Here is a 20722-nt window from a genome sequence, read left to right as displayed (position 1 = left end):
AGACTTTCTGGGGAAGACCTGGTCTGATTCAGAGAGACGGCATCCATCCCACTTGGGAAGGAGCAGCTCTCATTTCTAGAAATCTGGCCAAGTTTATTAGTGGACCAAATCCATGACAACCCAGAGTTGAGACCAGGAGGCAGAGTCGCAGTTTAACACACTTCTCTGCCCTTCTTTTTCAGCAGTTACCCACCCAAAACCCTACGCAGAGTCGCAGTCTAACACACTTCTCTGCTCCTCCATTTCAGGAGTTACTTAGTGAAAATCCTATAGTGACGGTGTCTGCCCCCCGACCATCGAAATTATTTAAATCAAAGGTAAACAGAAGAGGAGCTGTGCATAAAAACATCATAAAAATTAAAACCACAAGAGCAATAGTGAAAACGAATAGGAAAATTAAATGTGGACTCTTAAACATCAGATCTCTCTCTTCTAAAGCTGTACTAGTAAATGAACTTATATCAGATTATGATATTGATTTATTTTGTCTTACTGAAACCTGGCTGGGTGATGGAGAATATGTTAGCCTAAATGAATCCACCCCTCCCAGTCATATTAATACTCACATTCCTCGAGGCACAGGCCGAGGAGGTGGAGTTGCAGCTATCTTCGACTCTAGCCTACTAATCAGCTCTAAACCTAAACTATAACTCATTTGAAAGCCTTGTTCTTGGTCTTTCACACCCAAGTTGGAAATCACTGCAACCAATTCTTTTTGTTATAGTGTACCGAGCACCCGGTCCGTATTCTGAATTCTTATCTGAATTTGCAGAGTTTTTGTCAACTTTAGTCCTTAAAACGGACAAAGTTATTATTGTAGGGATTTTAATATTCATGTGGATGTTGAGAATGACAGCTTCAGTACTGCGTTTATCTCTCTGTAAGATTCCATGGGCTTCTCTCAGAGTGTTCATGAACCGACTCACTGTTTTAACCACACCCTCGACCTTGTTTTGGTGTATGGTATTGTAATTTCAGTCCCTCGCAAATCGATCATCTTGTTGATAGTGCTGCAGGCTCGCTGCGAATGACACTGGACTCTGTAGCCCCTCTAAAAAAGAAAATACTAAAACAAAGACGGTTAGCTCCATAGTATAATACTGAAACTCGCAAACTAAAGCAAATATCGAGGAAACTTGAGAGGAATTGGCGTTCCACCAAAGTGGAAAATTCTCGTTTAATTTGGCAAGATAGTCTTAAAACTTATAGGAAGGCCCTCCGTAATGCCAGAGCAGCGTACTACTCGTCATTAATAGAGGAAAATAGGAACAACCCCAGGTTTCTTTTCAGCACTGTAGCCAGGCTGACAGAGAGTCACAGCTCTATTGAGCCAAGTATTCCCATAGCTCTCAGTAGTTACAACTTCATGAGCTTCTTTAATGATAAAATTCTAGCTATTAGAGACAAAATTCACCAAGACCTGCCCTCAACTGGCACCGACTTATCTCTTAACTCAGGAACCTTAGAAACAGCTGTAGAACCAGATACATGTTTAGACTGTTTTGCTTCCCTCAATCTTTACCAACTAACTTCAATTATTTCTTCATCTAAACCATCAACCTGCCTCTTAGACCCCATCCCGACTAGGCTGCTTAAAGATGTTTTACCCTTAGTCAGCACCTCTATACTAGATATGATCAATCTATCTTTATCAACAGGCTATGTACCACAGTACTTTAAAGTAGCTGTAATTAAACCTCTTCTGAAAAAGCCCAAACTTGATCCGGATGTTTTAGCCAACTATAGACCTATATCTAACCTTCCATTTCTCTCTAAGGTTCTGGAGAAAGCAGTTGCTAAACAGCTGTGTGACTTTCTACAGAGCAATAGTTTATTTGAGGATTTTCAGTCAGGATTTAGAGCTCATCATAGCACAGAGACAGCACTGGTGAAAATTACTAACGACCTCCTTATTGCATCAGACAAAGGACTTGTCTCTGTACTGGTTTTATTAGATCTTAGTGCTGCATTTGATACCATTGACCATCAGATCCTATTGCAGAGACTGGAATATTTCATTGGCATTAAAGGAACCGCTCTAAGCTGGTTTAAGTCCTATTTATCAGATCGATTTCAGTTTGTACATGTTAATGATGAGTCCTCCATGCACGCCAAAAACTAGTCCATGCATTTATTACTTCTAGGCTGGATTACTGCAATTCCTTATTATCAGGCTGCTCGAAAAAGTCCATTAAGACTCTTCAGCTGATTCAGAATGCTGCAGCACGTGTTCTGACAGGAACCAGGAAAAGAGATCACATTTCTCCTGTCTTAGCTTCTTTGCATTGGCTTCCAGTAAAATCCAGAATAGAATTTAAAATCATTCTTCTTACCTACAAAGCTCTTGATGGTCAGGCACCATCTTATCTTAAAGAGCTCATAGTACCTTACTACCCCACCAGAGCACTGCGCTCCCAGAATGCAGGGTTACTTGTGGTTCCTGCCAGAGCGTTCAGCTATCAAGCTCCTCTCCTGTGGAACCAGGTTCCAGTTTGGGTTCAGGAGGCAGACACCATCTCCACATTTAAGAGTAGGCTTAAGACTTTCCTCTTTGATAAAGCTTATAGTTAGGGCTGGCTCAGGTGAGTCCTGAACCACTGGTAACTGAGACGGACTGTGAGACAGAGAGACAGGTGGACTATAAGACTGTGAGACGGACTGTGAGACAGAGAGAGAGGTGGACTATAAGACTGTGAGACGGACTGTGAGACAGAGAGAGAGGTGGACTATAAGACTGTGAGGCGGACTGTGAGACAGAGAGAGAGGTGGACTATAAGACTGTGAGGCGGACTGTGAGAGACAGAGAGAGAGGTGGACTATAAGACTGTGAGGCGGACTGTGAGAGACAGAGAGACAGGTGGACTATAAGACTGTGAGGCGGACTGTGAGAGACAGAGAGAGAGGTGGACTATAAGACTGTGAGACGGACTGTGAGACAGAGAGACAGGTGGACTATAAGACTGTGAGACGGACTGTGAGACAGAGAGAGAGGTGGACTATAAGACTGTGAGGCGGACTGTGAGACAGAGAGAGAGGTGGACTATAAGACTGTGAGGCGGACTGTGAGAGACAGAGAGACAGGTGGACTATAAGACTGTGAGACGGACTGTGAGACAGAGAGAGAGGTGGACTATAAGACTGTGAGAGACAGAGAGAGAGGTGGACTATAAGACTGTGAGGCGGACTGTGAGAGACAGAGAGACAGGTGGACTATAAGACTGTGAGAGACAGAGAGAGAGGTGGACTATAAGACTGTGAGGCGGACTGTGAGAGACAGAGAGAGAGGTGGACTATAAGACTGTGAGACGGACTGTGAGACAGAGAGACAGGTGGACTATAAGACTGTGAGGCGGACTGTGAGACAGAGAGACAGGTGGACTATAAGACTGTGAGACGGACTGTGAGACAGAGAGACAGGTGGACAATAAGACTGTGAGGCGGACTGTGAGAGACAGAGAGAGAGGTGGACTATAAGACTGTGAGACGGACTGTGAGACAGAGAGACAGGTGGACTATAAGACTGTGAGGCGGACTGTGAGACAGAGAGACAGGTGGACTATAAGACTGTGAGACGGACTGTGAGACAGAGAGACAGGTGGACTATAAGACTGTGAGGCGGACTGTGAGACAGAGAGAGAGGTGGACTATAAGACTGTGAGGCGGACTGTGAGACAGAGAGAGGTGGACTATAAGACTGTGAGGCGGACTGTGAGACAGAGAGACAGGTGGACTATAAGACTGTGAGGCGGACTGTGAGACAGAGAGAGAGGTGGACTATAAGACTGTGAGACGGACTGTGAGACAGAGAGACAGGTGGACTATAAGACTGTGAGACGGACTGTGAGACAGAGAGACAGGTGGACTATAAGACTGTGAGACGGACTGTGAGAGACAGAGAGACAGGTGGACTATAAGACTGTGAGACGGACTGTGAGAGACAGAGAGACAGGTGGACTATAAGACTGTGAGGCGGACTGTGAGAGCCAGAGAGAGAGGTGGACTATAAGACTGTGAGACGGACTGTGAGAGACAGAGAGAGAGGTGGACTATAAGACTGTGAGAGACAGAGAGAGAGGTGGACTATAAGACTGTGAGACAGAGAGAGGTGGACTATAAGACTGTGAGGCGGACTGTGAGAGACAGAGAGAGAGGTGGACTATAAGACTGTGAGACGGACTGTGAGACAGAGAGACAGGTGGACTATAAGACTGTGAGGCGGACTGTGAGACAGAGAGACAGGTGGACTATAAGACTGTGAGACGGACTGTGAGACAGAGAGAGGTGGACAATAAGACTGTGAGGCGGACTGTGAGACAGAGAGAGAGGTGGACTATAAGACTGTGAGGCGGACTGTGAGACAGAGAGAGAGGTGGACTATAAGACTGTGAGACGGACTGTGAGACAGAGAGAGGTGGACAATAAGACTGTGAGGCGGACTGTGAGACAGAGAGACAGGTGGACTATAAGACTGTGAGACGGACTGTGAGACAGAGAGAGAGGTGGACTATAAGACTGTGAGACGGACTGTGAGACAGAGAGACACGTGGACTATAAGACTGTGAGACGGACTTTGAGACAGAGAGAGAGGTGGACAATAAGACTGTGAGGCGGACTGTGAGACAGAGAGAGAGGTGGACTATAAGACTGTGAGACGGACTGTGAGACAGAGAGACAGGTGGACTATAAGACTGTGAGACGGACTGTGAGACAGAGAGACAGGTGGACTATAAGACTGTGAGGCGGACTGTGAGAGACAGAGACAGGTGGACTATAAGACTGTGAGGCGGACTGTGAGACAGAGAGAGGTGGACAATAAGACTGTGAGGCGGACTGTGAGACAGAGAGAGAGGTGGACTATAAGACTGTGAGACGGACTGTGAGAGACAGAGAAAGGTGGACTATAAGACTGTGAGGCGGACTGTGAGAGACAGAGAGAGAGGTGGACTATAAGACTGTGAGACGGACTGTGAGAGACAGAGAGACAGGTGGACTATAAGACTGTGAGGCGGACTGTGAGAGACAGAGAGACAGGTGGACTATAAGACTGTGAGATGGACTGTGAGACAGAGAGACAGGTGGACTATAAGACTGTGAGGCGGACTGTGAGACAGAGAGAGAGGTGGACTATAAGACTGTGAGACGGACTGTGAGAGACAGAGAGAGGTGGACTATAAGACTGAGACAGAGAGAAAGGTGGACTATAAGACTGTGAGATGGACTGTGAGACAGAGAGAGGTGGACTATAAGACTGTGAGACGGACTGTGAGAGACAGAGAGACAGGTGGACTATAAGACTGTGAGGCGGACTGTGAGAGACAGAGAGAGGTGGACTATAAGGCTGTGAGGAGGACTGTGAGAGACAGAGAGAGAGGTGGACTATAAGACTGTGAGACGGACTGTGAGACAGAGAGACAGGTGGACTATAAGACTGTGAGACGGACTGTGAGACAGAGAGAGAGGTGGACTATAAGACTGAGACGGACTGTGAGACAGAGAGAGAGGTGGACAATAAGACTGTGAGGCGGACTGTGAGACAGAGAGAGAGGTGGACTATAAGACTGTGAGGCGGACTGTGAGACAGAGAGAGAGGTGGACTATAAGACTGTGAGGCGGACTGTGAGACAGAGAGAGAGGTGGACTATAAGACTGTGAGACGGACTGTGAGAGACAGAGAAAGGTGGACTATAAGACTGTGAGGCGGACTGTGAGAGACAGAGAGAGGTGGACTATAAGACTGTGAGACGGACTGTGAGAGACAGAGAGACAGGTGGACTATAAGACTGTGAGGCGGACTGTGAGAGACAGAGAGACAGGTGGACTATAAGACTGTGAGATGGACTGTGAGACAGAGAGACAGGTGGACTATAAGACTGTGAGGCGGACTGTGAGACAGAGAGAGAGGTGGACTATAAGACTGTGAGACGGACTGTGAGAGACAGAGAGAGGTGGACTATAAGACTGAGACAGAGAGAAAGGTGGACTATAAGACTGTGAGATGGACTGTGAGACAGAGAGAGGTGGACTATAAGACTGTGAGACGGACTGTGAGAGACAGAGAGACAGGTGGACTATAAGACTGTGAGGCGGACTGTGAGAGACAGAGAGAGGTGGACTATAAGACTGTGAGGCGGACTGTGAGAGACAGAGAGAGAGGTGGACTATAAGACTGTGAGACGGACTGTGAGACAGAGAGACAGGTGGACTATAAGACTGTGAGACGGACTGTGAGACAGAGAGAGAGGTGGACTATAAGACTGTGAGACGGACTGTGAGACAGAGAGAGAGGTGGACTATAAGACTGTGAGGCGGACTGTGAGAGACAGAGAGACAGGTGGACTATAAGACTGTGAGATGGACTGTGAGACAGAGAGACAGGTGGACTATAAGACTGTGAGGCGGACTGTGAGACAGAGAGAGAGGTGGACTATAAGACTGTGAGGCGGACTGTGAGACAGAGAGAGAGGTGGACTATAAGACTGTGAGACGGACTGTGAGAGACAGAGAGAGGTGGACTATAAGACTGAGACAGAGAGAAAGGTGGACTATAAGACTGTGAGGCGGACTGTGAGAGACAGAGAGACAGGTGGACTATAAGACTGTGAGATGGACTGTGAGACAGAGAGACAGGTGGACTATAAGACTGTGAGGCGGACTGTGAGACAGAGAGACAGGTGGACTATAAGACTGTGAGGCGGACTGTGAGACAGAGAGAGAGGTGGACTATAAGACTGTGAGACGGACTGTGAGAGACAGAGAGAGGTGGACTATAAGACTGAGACAGAGAGAAAGGTGGACTATAAGACTGTGAGATGGACTGTGAGACAGAGAGAGGTGGACTATAAGACTGTGAGACGGACTGTGAGAGACAGAGAGACAGGTGGACTATAAGACTGTGAGGCGGACTGTGAGAGACAGAGAGGTGGACTATAAGACTGTGAGGCGGACTGTGAGAGACAGAGAGAGAGGTGGACTATAAGACTGTGAGACGGACTGTGAGACAGAGAGACAGGTGGACTATAAGACTGTGAGGCGGACTGTGAGACAGAGAGAGGTGGACTATAAGACTGTGAGACGGACTGTGAGACAGAGAGAGAGGTGGACAATAAGACTGTGAGGCGGACTGTGAGACAGAGAGAGAGGTGGACTATAAGACTGTGAGGCGGACTGTGAGACAGAGAGAGAGGTGGACTATAAGACTGTGAGGCGGACTGTGAGACAGAGAGAGGTGGACTATAAGACTGTGAGACGGACTGTGAGAGACAGAGAAAGGTGGACTATAAGACTGTGAGGCGGACTGTGAGAGACAGAGAGAGAGGTGGACTATAAGACTGTGAGACGGACTGTGAGAGACAGAGAGACAGGTGGACTATAAGACTGTGAGGCGGACTGTGAGAGACAGAGACAGGTGGACTATAAGACTGTGAGATGGACTGTGAGACAGAGAGACAGGTGACTATAAGACTGTGAGGCGGACTGTGAGACAGAGAGAGAGGTGGACTATAAGACTGTGAGACGGACTGTGAGAGACAGAGAGAGGTGGACTATAAGACTGAGACAGAGAGAAAGGTGGACTATAAGACTGTGAGATGGACTGTGAGACAGAGAGAGGTGGACTATAAGACTGTGAGACGGACTGTGAGAGACAGAGAGACAGGTGGACTATAAGACTGTGAGGCGGACTGTGAGAGACAGAGAGAGGTGGACTATAAGACTGTGAGGCGGACTGTGAGAGACAGAGAGAGAGGTGGACTATAAGACTGTGAGACGGACTGTGAGACAGAGAGACAGGTGGACTATAAGACTGTGAGACGGACTGTGAGACAGAGAGAGAGGTGGACTATAAGACTGTGAGACGGACTGTGAGACAGAGAGAGAGGTGGACAATAAGACTGTGAGGCGGACTGTGAGACAGAGAGAGAGGTGGACTATAAGACTGTGAGGCGGACTGTGAGACAGAGAGAGAGGTGGACTATAAGACTGTGAGGCGGACTGTGAGACAGAGAGAGGTGGACTATAAGACTGTGAGGCGGACTGTGAGACAGAGAGAGAGGTGGACAATAAGACTGTGAGACGGACTGTGAGACAGAGAGAGGTGGACTATAAGACTGTGAGGCGGACTGTGAGACAGAGAGAGGTGGACTATAAGACTGTGAGACGGACTGTGAGACAGAGAGAGAGGTGGACAATAAGACTGTGAGACGGACTGTGAGACAGAGAGAGAGGTGGACAATAAGACTGTGAGGCGGACTGTGAGACAGAGAGAGAGGTGGACTATAAGACTGTGAGGCGGACTGTGAGACAGAGAGAGGTGGACTATAAGACTGTGAGACGGACTGTGAGACAGAGAGAGAGGTGGACAATAAGACTGTGAGACGGACTGTGAGACAGAGAGAGGTGGACAATAAGACTGTGAGGCGGACTGTGAGAGACAGAGAGACAGGTGGACTATAAGACTGTGAGGCGGACTGTGAGACAGAGAGAGGTGGACTATAAGACTGTGAGGCGGACTGTGAGAGACAGAGAGAGAGGTGGACTATAAGACTGTGAGGCGGACTGTGAGAGACAGAGAGAGAGGTGGACTATAAGACTGTGAGGCGGACTGTGAGACAGAGAGAGGTGGACTATAAGACTGTGAGGCGGACTGTGAGACAGAGAGAGGTGGACTATAAGACTGTGAGGCGGACTGTGAGAGACAGAGAGAGAGGTGGACTATAAGACTGTGAGGCGGACTGTGAGAGACAGAGAGAGAGGTGGACTATAAGACTGTGAGGCGGACTGTGAGAGACAGAGAGAGAGGTGGACTATAAGACTGTGAGGCGGACTGTGAGAGACAGAGAGAGAGGTGGACTATAAGACTGTGAGGCGGACTGTGAGACAGAGAGAGGTGGACTATAAGACTGTGAGGCGGACTGTGAGAGACAGAGAGAGAGGTGGACTATAAGACTGTGAGGCGGACTGTGAGACAAATAATAAATAAAACTTAATTCAAATGCATTAAGAAGCTGAAATGTATACAAATGTAGTAAACATTGCAAAAAATGAAAAGAGCTTAATTGAAATGCTAAAAGAAGCTGAAATGCACAAACAAAAAAATATAAGGATATAAGGAAGGAAAAATATAGGGATTAAAATAAGTTAGTTCCTATCAAAAGCAGAATAAAATAATTCAGTATGGAAATTAACCTAAAAAGAAATTTAGTTTAATAAAGAAAAAGAGTAATGTTTAGCTCAGATATTAAGATAATTTAGTCCTAAATGAGATGAAAATGTAAATATTTGCAAAATAAACTGTTCTGTGTGTTTGAGGTAAAACAGTAAGGTAAACTGAAGGGAATACCGACATTTGATTGGTTGCTGTGGGTGTCAGTCAGTGTCACTTGTGGTGATTGGCTGTAACTAAGAAAATGAGCTGGACTGGGTGGGAAAGAAAAAACGGAAGGGACGACAAAAAAAAAAGCCGCGAGAGAGAGACAGGAGAGACACGAAGGAAGAGAGGTGACTACGGAGCTGGGGAAAAGTGGACAAACTTACAGATATGCAGTTTGTCGAATGTTTACGTAACGTTTGAGCAAAAGACGTTATAGCCGAGGACAGTAAAGAACAGTACTCGCTTAACCGCAGTGTGTTAGAGTGCAGGTTTAATGCGAGTGGGGCTGGGCTAACTGAGCTAACGTCGGTTATCCACTGTAGCAGAGGACGTCGGTGATCCACTGTAGCAGAGGACGCCATTGTCATTGTCATTGCTTGCAGCATTCACACCCAAATATTATAATACATTAATATTTTTATATAAAACATGTTTAACCATTAATGCACTATGCATCTGTTTAATATATATAATGATTGCAAACGCATAAAACGTGATTCATTTTATTGTCAACCTAATGAGGCTGTATAAAATGTGTAAATACCCCATTCTTCAGGACACAACCGTTGTATTGTAACGGTAGAAAAAATAGCACAGTCCGTGGTAAAGTAAGCGCACCATAAAACGTAGTGGGAGTTATCGTGTGCAGTGCGTGACAGGACCATCGACTGTTTGATAACAGCTGATACTCGCACATTAGTTTCTATCATAGGTAAGTAACAGCTACTCCTGCCAGACAGTAAAGTGTACTAAACTTTACAGTGTAGTGATGTTAACACATAGTAATTGATTACGAATGACTATTATATATTATAACCACACCCCCATGTTTGAGAAAGAACGTTAACCAAAAACGGCAGTTACAGCTGGCTGGAGAGGGGCTTTAAGGACTGCCTAGTGCTCTGGTGTATGAACTAAAACTTGTAGTTATTCAAATTTGTATAGATTCTTTGGCACACTAAATACACAACAGAGGCTGAATAGCAGACTCACAATTAACTGTTCTAAAAGTATCCCCGCCTTCATTCCCTTCATTTGTTTTCTTCAACACACACACTGAGCTAATTTGAAAGATAAATATCAGAAAAGTTTAAAAAAGATTCTACCTGAATTTGACTGATAGCCTACATGCTGATTATAGACACTGTATCATGTTACCACTGTTATTTGTGCTTATTGTGATTAATTATCTGATTAGGCCCAACAAGGAAGTATACAATTACATATTTGGTGACCGTAAAGGAAACAATGAGTTATAAGTGATTAATAGATTACCACTCCCAAAGGTGTAATCATAAAAGGTGACATTAGAGCAAGGTGTAAGATAAAGGTGTTGCCTACTCTTTTGCGTGTACATGTGCCTTCAAAGACATAATAAACTGTGGATGGATCTGTACTGGGATTACATACTGGGAACTGAGATCATTTTAGCATCAGGTGCAGAGGAGCCGCTAATGTTACAACTAAACCTCCAACAGCAGTGCTCTGTGCCGCAAAACATGGGAATAATGCAAATGGCTGCATGTAAGGCGTGTATTTTCCTTTGCTGCCATTGCACACAGTAATATCTAAAGGTCAGTATTATAAAGATGGTCATAAGGTAAACTTCCAAATACATATGCTTAATTGACCGTATAAACATCTATACATTTGTATAATTTAGACATGAAACCGGTAAGATGATATTCTGAAAAAACGGACTGAACGATTCTTGCTGTTCAAAGGAACTATTTGTGATCATGATCTACTAAATATTACACATGACATTTAACGATCCCCGCGTCCCGACCCCGGATAAGCGGATGAAGATGGATGGATGGATGGACATTTAACGATTAACTGCCTGCATTTCTGTGTTTAAAATCAACTTTTTTTATGGAGAGAAATCCTAATTGTCATGGGAAAGTAATACATTCCCAAAGAGAACTATTTTTAAAATCACAAGAAAACATTCAACCCTGTACAGTTGCTGAAATGTCTGAATCCTTGCACATGCTTAATATATACTATTAAGACTTATTTTAAAGTTGTGAGTGGCATACCACTATCTGAAACTTAATATTAACCCTATTATAATGAAATAATAATACTTTGGAAATGTGGATTATTTGTTTACAAGATGCCAAATGATAAACCATAGTTTGTCAGAAACCTCAGAAAAAAAAATCCTTCTTATGCACATGTAAATAAGTGCAGTGCTGTAATAAATATCCATTTGTGTTCACTCACACATTAGTTGTGAAGATGCCGTAGATGAGGTCTTGCCCTGGCAGGTAGAAGGTGCTCTGCAGCTCGTTGTAATAGAAGGGGATATTCCCAGAGCGGGAGCAGTTGAGCCTCGCCTTCATGAATGTGGTCCAGGTATCCTCCAAGAGAAATCGCCCACCGATGTCGTTCTTGCAGACTCGCGCCACACGGGAATAAACTGTCTTGCTGCAGTCATGCTCCACTGCGTACTCCCTCAGGAAGAAGAAGGCGAAGAGGCCGATGTCGTAGGCTGAGATGAAGTGGGGCTCTGGCGGAGGGAGGAGAAGGGAAGGAGAGGATCCAGCAATAGTGTCTTTGTGACTGTGGATGATCCACATATCCTTTCATACACAGTTGTCATTGGAACTATTTTTATTAAAGAATTGGTTTAATTGGTAATTTCATTGTCCACAGTCTATGTCTATGTAACGTACATTTGGGTAATTCAAGTAAATTGAGACTTTAATAAATAAATATACAGCAAAGGACTTCTTCAGTTCTGACTGACTGGCAGGGAAACTCAGCTATTTAACCTCAGTGGGGTCGTTGGCCCGGGTCATCGATACCGCTGGTTCGTTAGTGTTCCCGGTTGCTGTGACGACAGTCGTTAAGACTACCTGTGGCCAAGACTGAACGACCATCGTTGGTATCTTCACCTGAGGCCAATAGGTTGCGTTTGTTGAGTTTCCTGGGAAGTGATGAAAGGACAGCATTGTAAGTGGGGGATAAGTGGTGGCGTAGACCCCCTCCCCTGTTCAATGACGGCTTCTCCACCCTGGTGTAGATGCTTCCTTGACACCTCTTTCAAACCATCCATCTTCTCTGTCTAAAATGTGCACCTGGTGGTCCTCAAACGAGTGTCCTCTGTCCTTCAGATGTAAGTAGACTGCAGAGTCTTGACCTGAGGAGTTGGCCCTTCTGTGTTGAGCCATGCGTTTGTGTCGTGGTTGTTTAGTCTCCCCAATATACAGGTCTGTGCATTCCTCACTGCATTGGACCGCATACACTAGATTGCTTTTCTTGTGTTTGGGTGTGCGGTCTTTGGGGTGGACCAGCATCTGTCTTAGTGTGTTCTTGGGTTTGTTCTTGTTTGTTGAAAATCCTCCTGAGTTTCTCTGATACCTCAGACACGTATGGAATCACAATGTTGTTGCGTTTGACCTTCTTTTCCTCCCCTGTAGTTTTGTTCTTCTTGGATCTTGTGGCTGTTTTCACAAAGGTCCATTTAGGGTATCCACAGGCTGTAAGTGCCCCCTTCAGGTGGTTCTGTTCCTTCTCTCTGGCTTGGGCGCTTGTTGGTATGTTCTCCGCTCTGTGGTGCAGTGTTCTCATGACCCCTAGCTTGTGCTCCAGTGGGTGGTGTGAATCGAAGAGTAGGTATTGGTCTGTGTGTGTGGGTTTTCTGTAAACACCAATCTGCAGGCTCCTGTCCTCTTCAATGTGTACAGCGCAGTCCAGGAAGGCCAAACTGTTGTTGTGAACATCTTCTCGCGTTACCTCATCACAGCCACAGAATCGGCCATTAGGAAAAACAAATTAACAGAAACAGAAGCGGAACAGCTCAGACTAAAGGTATCTGCATCTAATGCGAAGGCCCCCCCTTCCAACCTCAACATCCAAGAAAGGAAGGCCCCCACTTACAATGCTGTCCTTTCATCACTTCCCAGGAAACTCAACAAACGTAACCTATTGGCCTCAGGTGAAGATACCAACGACGGTCGTTCAGTCTTGGCCACAGGTAGTTTTAACGACTGTAACGACTGTCGTCACAGCAACCGGGAACACTAACGAACCAGCGGTATCGATGACCCGGGCCAAGGACCCCACTGAGGTTAAATAGCTGAGTTTCCCTGCCAGTCAGTCAGAACTGAAGAAGTCCTTTGGATGAGGGACGAAATGTCTTCCAGTATCTTCAACCAAGTCCAGTTGCCCTTCATTTTAACCTTCGTTGGATAACTATGACCTGGATGACTGAGAATCTTCATAAACATATTGTCTTGATGATTAGTCTACCTCTGCCTTTGTTTTGTGGATCTGTGTCTGCTTGTGTTCTTGCTAATTTTGGTTCATTCTTTATTCTGTTCTGGTTTCATGATCTGTCTCACCTTCCTGTTTCTTTCTGCCCTGTTAACTGTGTCTGTCTGCTGTGCCTAATTAGTCCTGATCCCTTTCACCTGTGTTGCTCCCACCCTGCTTGTTAGTTCCTGTGTGTGTGTGTGTGTGTGTGTGTGTATATGCTTGCTTATGTCTTCAGTCTTGGTCACGTCTTTGCGTCTAATGTTGAGTGTTCTGCCTCTGATGTCTGATTTACCTTTGTTGGACTGTTGGATTTTCCCTTTTGTTTGGACTCTCGCCATTAATTTAAAAGTAATGTGTTAGTATTCCTGTTTAGTTTGGACTAAATAAATCTTCATTTGAACTGCAACCTTTGCTTACTGTCTGCGTTTGGGCCCACACCTCTGTTCTCTGCTCTTGCACTCAGCCCCCCCACCTCTGTTCTCTGCTCTTGCACTCAGCCCCCCTCCCCCCATGACAAATGTTGAAATGTACTCATATTTACATTTTCAGAAAAGCTCCTATGTGGTTTGAGATTATTTTGCTAAGTTTTTAACTGTGTAAAGAATCAGTTAGAAACCCATTGGATTTAAAAAAAAATACATTGTTAAAAGCAAAGCAGTATTTGTGTGTTAGTCAGCCAGCATGTTATCCGTTGAAGTCCTTGAGAAAGACACTGAATTTGTGAATATCATGCTGACATATTACAATGACATGATATAATATCGAATTTGATGCCAGAATTAACAAAGAATTTAAAATAAAAACAACTATAGCCATAGATTTCTTCATTCTCAAGTTCCATTTGATTTTATAACTGAATAACTATTTTCTTGAGACATTTCATATTAAGTTGTAGTTTGAAACTGAACATTTCTAAAAAATAATAGGAAGAAACATCCATGGTGCTGTTTGACACTAAGCAAACTGTAGATTCATCACTAAATACAGTCTCTCTCTGTTAACAGCCATGATAGAATGTACCTCAGGGGACTTTGAAATGGAGTAGGAAGATACATAACTGCTGTCCACACAGCGGCAGTGGTCTCGTAATTTCATTTCACATCTACGATAGATGATCAAACAACTGGGTGTGTGTCCCACCCACTGAAACCTAGCTTTTGTCTTGTTTATCCGGAGGGTGATCTCAGCTGGGTGCAATCAGTCTTAATGCCCAACACCTGTGTGCAATTAGACTCATACAACTTCTGTGGAACCTACCACTGAAGCGTCAGCGATAGCGTGTCCTTGTGTGAAGACCTACTTGGTAAAGACCAACGAGTCTACCTGTGCTAGTCCACTGAGCAAGGCCGCCTACAAGAGAAGCTTTTTCCCGTCCCGAGGCACACCTACTCACCTAAAGCTGCCAGCTACAACTATACTCAGGGCATGTGCTACCACACTATTCCTATTGTCTCCGGTCCACGCAAGAGGTATCATGCCATCAGGCACAGAAACCAGGCACTCCTCAAGCCTTTAAAACAGGCACCAGCCACATCTGTTTACTTGTCTGTTGGGTCATGGAACTGCCAGTCGGCAGTCAACAAAGCTGACTTCATCACTGCTTATGCTAACACATTATCTCTTGGGCTACTGGCGCTCACTGAGACCAGGATCAAACCAGAAAACTCTGCTACCCCCGCTGCGCTGTCCACCAATTACTCTTTCTTAATTTCCAACAAATGGAAATTCACACAGCTGCTACCCCCGAATCAATGTGCCTTCAAATACCATGCTGTCTTTGTGTCCCATCTGGTAAAGGTCTCTGTAATTGTCATATACCGTCCACCAGGACAAATGGGTAACTTTGTGGAGGAGCTAGACACACTACTGTCTTCAATCCCAGAGCATGACTATCCCCTACTTGTCCTTGGTGACATGAACATTCACTTAGACAATTCAAACTCAGCAGACTTCCTGTCTCTGATTCAGTCCTTTGATCTAACACGGGTTCTGAGCCCCCCGACCCACAAAGCTGGCAAGGTGCTTGACCTCGTTCTTGTCCATGTGTCTGACCACTATTTCATTCAGTTCACGGTATGCCTACAGGAAAAGCCTATTCTTCCAACACCATTGGTCTCACACCGCTGCAACCTCCGCAACCTGTCTTCCGCTCACTTTGCCTCAATGGTACCTTTGGCTCTACCTTCCCTCAACACATTTTCCTCACTTGAGGTCAATGATGCCGCACAATTTCTGTGCTCTACACTAAGCTTGTGCCTGGATAGCCTGTGTCCTCTATCCACCAAGCCTGCTCGACCAAACCAGTCCCACCCGTGGCTAACTGATACCATCCATGGGCTCCGTACTGATCTCAGAACTATAATAACAGAATTAGCAGTGCCACTGACTATAGGATATTATTTTCCACTTTTAAAGCACTACTAAATCCTCCTCCACCACCCACAAACCTGTCTGCTGATACCTTTGCTGCCTTCTTCACAGGCAAAGTGGCGGCTATAACTTGCCAATTCTCTGAAACATTCAAACTCAACCATTGTATCAGTCCTACTACATCTTTTCCTCTGCCCTCCCAGGTCAGTGTTTCTTCACTCTCCTCGTTTACTCCTCTCACAGAGAGCGAAGTACACTGCTCAAGGGAACACTTAAACGACACAATGTAACTCCAAATCAATCACACTCCTGTGAAATCAAACTGTCCACTTAGGAAGCAACACTGATAGACAACAGGTGGAAATTATAGGCAATTAACAAGATACCCCCAATAAAGGAGTGGTTCTGCAGGTGGTGACCACAGACCACTTCTCAGTTCCTATGCTTCCTGGCTGATGTTTTGGTCACTTTTGAATGCTGGCGGTGCTTTCACTCTAGTGGTAGCATGAGACGGAGTCTACAACCCACACAAGAGGCTCAGGTAGTGCAGCTCATCCAGGATGGCACATCAATGCGAGCTGTGGCAAGGTTTGCTGTGTCTGTCAGCGTAGTGTCCAGAGCATGGAGGCGCTACCAGGAGACAGGCCAGTACATCAGGAGATGTGGAGGAGGCCGTAGGACAGCAACAACCCAGCAGCAGGACCGCTACCTCCGCCTTTGTGCAAGGAGGAGCAGGAGGAGTACTGCCAGAGCCCTGCAAAATGACCTCCAGCAGGCCACAAATGTGCATGTGTCTGCTCAAACGGTCAGAAACAGACTCCATGAGGGTGGTATGAGGGCACGACGTCCACAGGTGGGGGTTGTGCTTACAGCCCAACACCATGCAGGACATTTGGCATTTGCCAGAGAACAACAAGATTGGCAAATTCGTCACTGGGTTCCTGTGCTCTTCACAGATGAAAGCAGGTTCACACTGAGCATATGTGAAAGACGTGACAGAGTCTGGATGAGATCCTCAGACCCCTTGTGAGACCATATGCTGGTGCGGTTGGCCCTGGGTTCCTCCTAATGCAAGACAATGCTAGACCTCATGTGGCTGGAGTGTGTCAGCAGTTCCTGCTAGAGGAAGGTATTGATGCTATGGACTGGCCTGCACGTTCCCCAGACCTGAATCCAATTGAGCACATCTCACCTCATCAGGAGCATGGCCAGGCGCTGTAGGGAGGTCATACAGGCACGTGGAGGCCACACACACTACTGAGCCTCATTTTGACTTGTTTTAAGGACATTACATCAAAGTTGGATCGGCCTGTAGTGTGGTTTTCCACTTTGATTTTGAGTGTGACTCCAAATCCAGACCTCCTTGGGTTGATAAATTTGATTTCGATTGATCATTTTTGTGTGATTTTGTTGTCAGCACATTCAACTATGTAAAGAAAGGAGTATTTAATGAGATTATTTCATTTTTTCAGATTTATTTTTTTGAGCAGTGTATCAGAACTCTTGACCCGTAGCTGTCTAACTACATGCCCACTGGACCCGATTCCTACGAATCTCCTCCAAGCCATATCTCCTACCGTGGTCCCGACAATCACTCATGTGATAAATACTTCTCTGGCTTCAGGAACCTTCCCAACCACTTTTGGTCGAGCAGGCTTGGTTACACCCTTGCTCAAAAAGCCCTCACTTGACCCAACTCAGGTTGAGAACTATCAACCAGTGTCTTCTACCATTTTTATCCAAAACTATTGAACTGGCAGTATTCAAACAGGTCTCAGAATTCCTCTCACAGAATGACCTCCTAGATCCATACCAGTCTTGTTAAAAGAGTGCCCACTCTACTGAAAGGGCTCTTCTGTCTGTAACAGAAGAAGAAGGTCAGCTAAAGCTGCAGCCCAATCCTCGGTTCTTACCCTGCTTGACCTATCAGCTGCCTTTGACACAGTCAACCACAGGATCCTGCTCCCCGCTCTCTCAGCAATGGGCATCTCGAGTAAATCACTCCTGTGGTCCGAATCCTACCTCTTGGGGCGTTCCTAGAATGTTTTGTGGCAAGGACAATTATCCTCCTCCCACTGCCTCTCCACAGGGGTGCCCCAAGTCTCAGTGCTAGGGCCCCTTCTCAATTTACACCACCTCACTGGGGCGATCATTCGCTCGCACGGCTGCTCTTACCACTGCTATGCAGACGATACGCAACTCTACCTATCCTTCCGCCAGGCGATCCCACCGTCTCGGCACGGATCACGGACCGTCTCTCGGACATATCTGCATGGATGAAGGTTTGCCACCTTCAACTAAACCTCTCTAAGACTGAACTCTTGATCATTCCAGCCAAGCAATCTATCCATCATAACATCAAACTACAAATTGACTCCGCAACCATCACTCCAACCAAGGTGGTGAGAAACTTGGGTGTCATGATTGATGACCAGCTGTCCTTTTCAGACCATGTTGCTGCTCTCGGTCATGCCACTTCGCTCTATACAATATAAGGAAAATCAGGCCCTGCCTCACTCAGTACGCCACCCAGCTTCCGGTACAGGCCATGGTTATCTCTCACCTCGACTATTGCAATGCCCTCCTAGCAGGTCTTCCAGCTTGTGCAGTGAAACCCTTACAAATGGTTCAGAACACGGCAGCACGTCTGGTTTTTGATCAGCCCAAAAGGACTCATGTCACTCCATTACTCAGGGACCTCCACTGGCTCCCCGTGGCCCCCAGAATCAAATTCAAGTCACTAATGCTTGCATACAGAGTGACTACTGGGTCTGCACCCATCTACCTAAACTCCATAATACAAACTTACGTTCCTTCTCGGCCGCTACGCTCCTCCGACGAACGCCGCCTGGCTCTGCCGTCCCTTAACACAAAGCAATCCCAGTCCCTGTTCTCATCTGTGACACCACGATAGTGGAACGAGCTACCACACGCCATCAGAGCAGGGGCGTCCCTCTCTGACTTCAAGAAGCTCTTGAAAACTCATCTCTTCTGAGAACACTTCCTCTTATAACACCTCTAACTCCTAACCTCTATCATGCACATCCTGCACTCTTCTTCTTCTATCCCCTACAATGATCTTATATTAATTGCACTTTTTTGTTTTGATTACCACTTTTTGCTAACTCTGACTTCCTTCCCTAGGTATTTACCCCATTGATGTGATATGTACTATGAGCTCTTACTAGTACTTATTGTCAGTTGTATTGTGTATCTGTATTTGATGCTCTGTTGATGCTTGTATGTTGTTCCTCAAATGTAAGTCGCTTTGGATAAAAGCGTCTGCCAAATGAGTAAATGTAAAATATAGCTGCAAGCGGCGATTCGCAGGTTCATACCTTTTTTCCCACTATCACCATACGGTTCAACATTGTTATTAAACAAATCCTGCACGTTTTGTAACAACTGGACAACAATTTTCTGCTCTATAGCTTGATTTGTATCATTCCATGTCCAGTTACGATGCATTAATAGCGACCCCTAGTGGTGGATTTGAATGAGACTTTCAGGGTATGTGTGAGATGCTGATGTAGACATATCCTGCAAGTGTTTGTGTTGATTGGACAAGGAATATGCATTTTGTAGCCTGTTTTGCGTTTTATCCCCTGTACTTTGTTTGCATTTATAGCGCCCTCGGGTGTTCGATTTGAATGAAACTTTCAGGGCATGTTTCATTTACTTATGTGGACATAGCCTGAGAGATTTGTGATGATTGGAGAATGAATATGAGATTTATAGTGTAATTTCTGTAATGCTAAGCACCTGTCTTGCGCTTGTAGTGCCCCCTAGTGACGTATGTACATCAAACTGTCCAGGTATATCCGAGGCACCTATCTGAACATATCCTGTGAGTTTTGTGATGACCGGCCCTACAGTTGCTGATTTGTGGTTGTTCATGTCCAGAGCCACGCCCCTTTCATTTACATTTATTCATTTTAGCTGACAGCCCTACAGTTGCTGATTTGTGGTCATCATGTCTAGAGCCACGCCCCTTTCATTTACATTTATTCATTTTAGCTGACGCTTTTGTCCAAAGCGACTTACAATTGCTATATATGTCAGAGGTCGCACGCCTCTGGAGCAACTAGGCAACTAGTGCTTTATACAACTTTTAATAGGCTTGATCCAATGATGATTCACTGAAAAATTGGTGGCAATCGGAGCTATGGTCTAGGAGGAAATGTCAAAAATGTGATTTTCCAAAAAAAAAATTCTAAATGGCAGAAAAAAACTCTAGGCGGACCTTAATAGTCCTTGAGGCTTTTTTGTAGAGCACACTGAGCTGCACCTGTGTGAAAAATTTTAAGTCACTCGGACTTATGGCGTAAGGGGCGTGGCCTTTCAAAGTTTGCATTTTTAAGCCTTAATTATAGCGCCACCATGTGGCCGATTGGGTTCATATTTCTATGGAAGCTGATACACACCATTTCCAGTTATTCCCCCAAGCTTCATGTTTCTAGCTCATTCCAGCTCACGGGAATTTGAGCCGGCGCGGCAGACAACAAATAATAACTAAAACACACAAAAACAATGGTAAATGGTAAACAAAGGTAACAACTTTAAAAACCCTCTGTGTTATCTGTGTTTTGAACCAACTTCAGACAAAGGCACTTGTGAATTAAAATTGAGAGTTTTACAGAGACAATCAGCTGAGGGAGTGCCGCAGGAGAGGAAAAAGAGCAAGGTCGCTTGGGCGTCTTCGCCGGCGGGGACTCCGCA

The 20722-nt window shown here is 45.5% G+C and overlaps 1 protein-coding gene across 7 annotated transcripts in view; it reads right to left on the bottom strand.

Annotated features, from left to right (window-relative positions):
• Window positions 1-20722, bottom strand: part of LOC119899909 (semaphorin-5B-like) — a 149617-nt gene that overhangs the window by 59425 nt on the left and 69470 nt on the right. For all 7 annotated transcript variants that reach the window (XM_038714740.1, XM_038714742.1, XM_038714741.1 and 4 more), the window contains exon 7: window positions 11597-11882. In XM_038714740.1, the coding sequence (XP_038570668.1) occupies window positions 11597-11882 (286 nt within the window). The remainder of the gene's footprint in view (window positions 1-11596; window positions 11883-20722) is intronic.

The sequence above is a fragment of the Micropterus salmoides genome, unplaced genomic scaffold (assembly GCF_014851395.1).
Source record: "Micropterus salmoides isolate LMB-PRFRI ecotype aquatic unplaced genomic scaffold, ASM1485139v1 Ms_hic_scaffold_12, whole genome shotgun sequence".
Lineage (NCBI taxonomy): Eukaryota > Metazoa > Chordata > Actinopteri > Centrarchiformes > Centrarchidae > Micropterus > Micropterus salmoides.
Note: the sequence above shows the minus strand (reverse complement) of the source record. Positions and strands in the feature narration are given on the sequence as shown.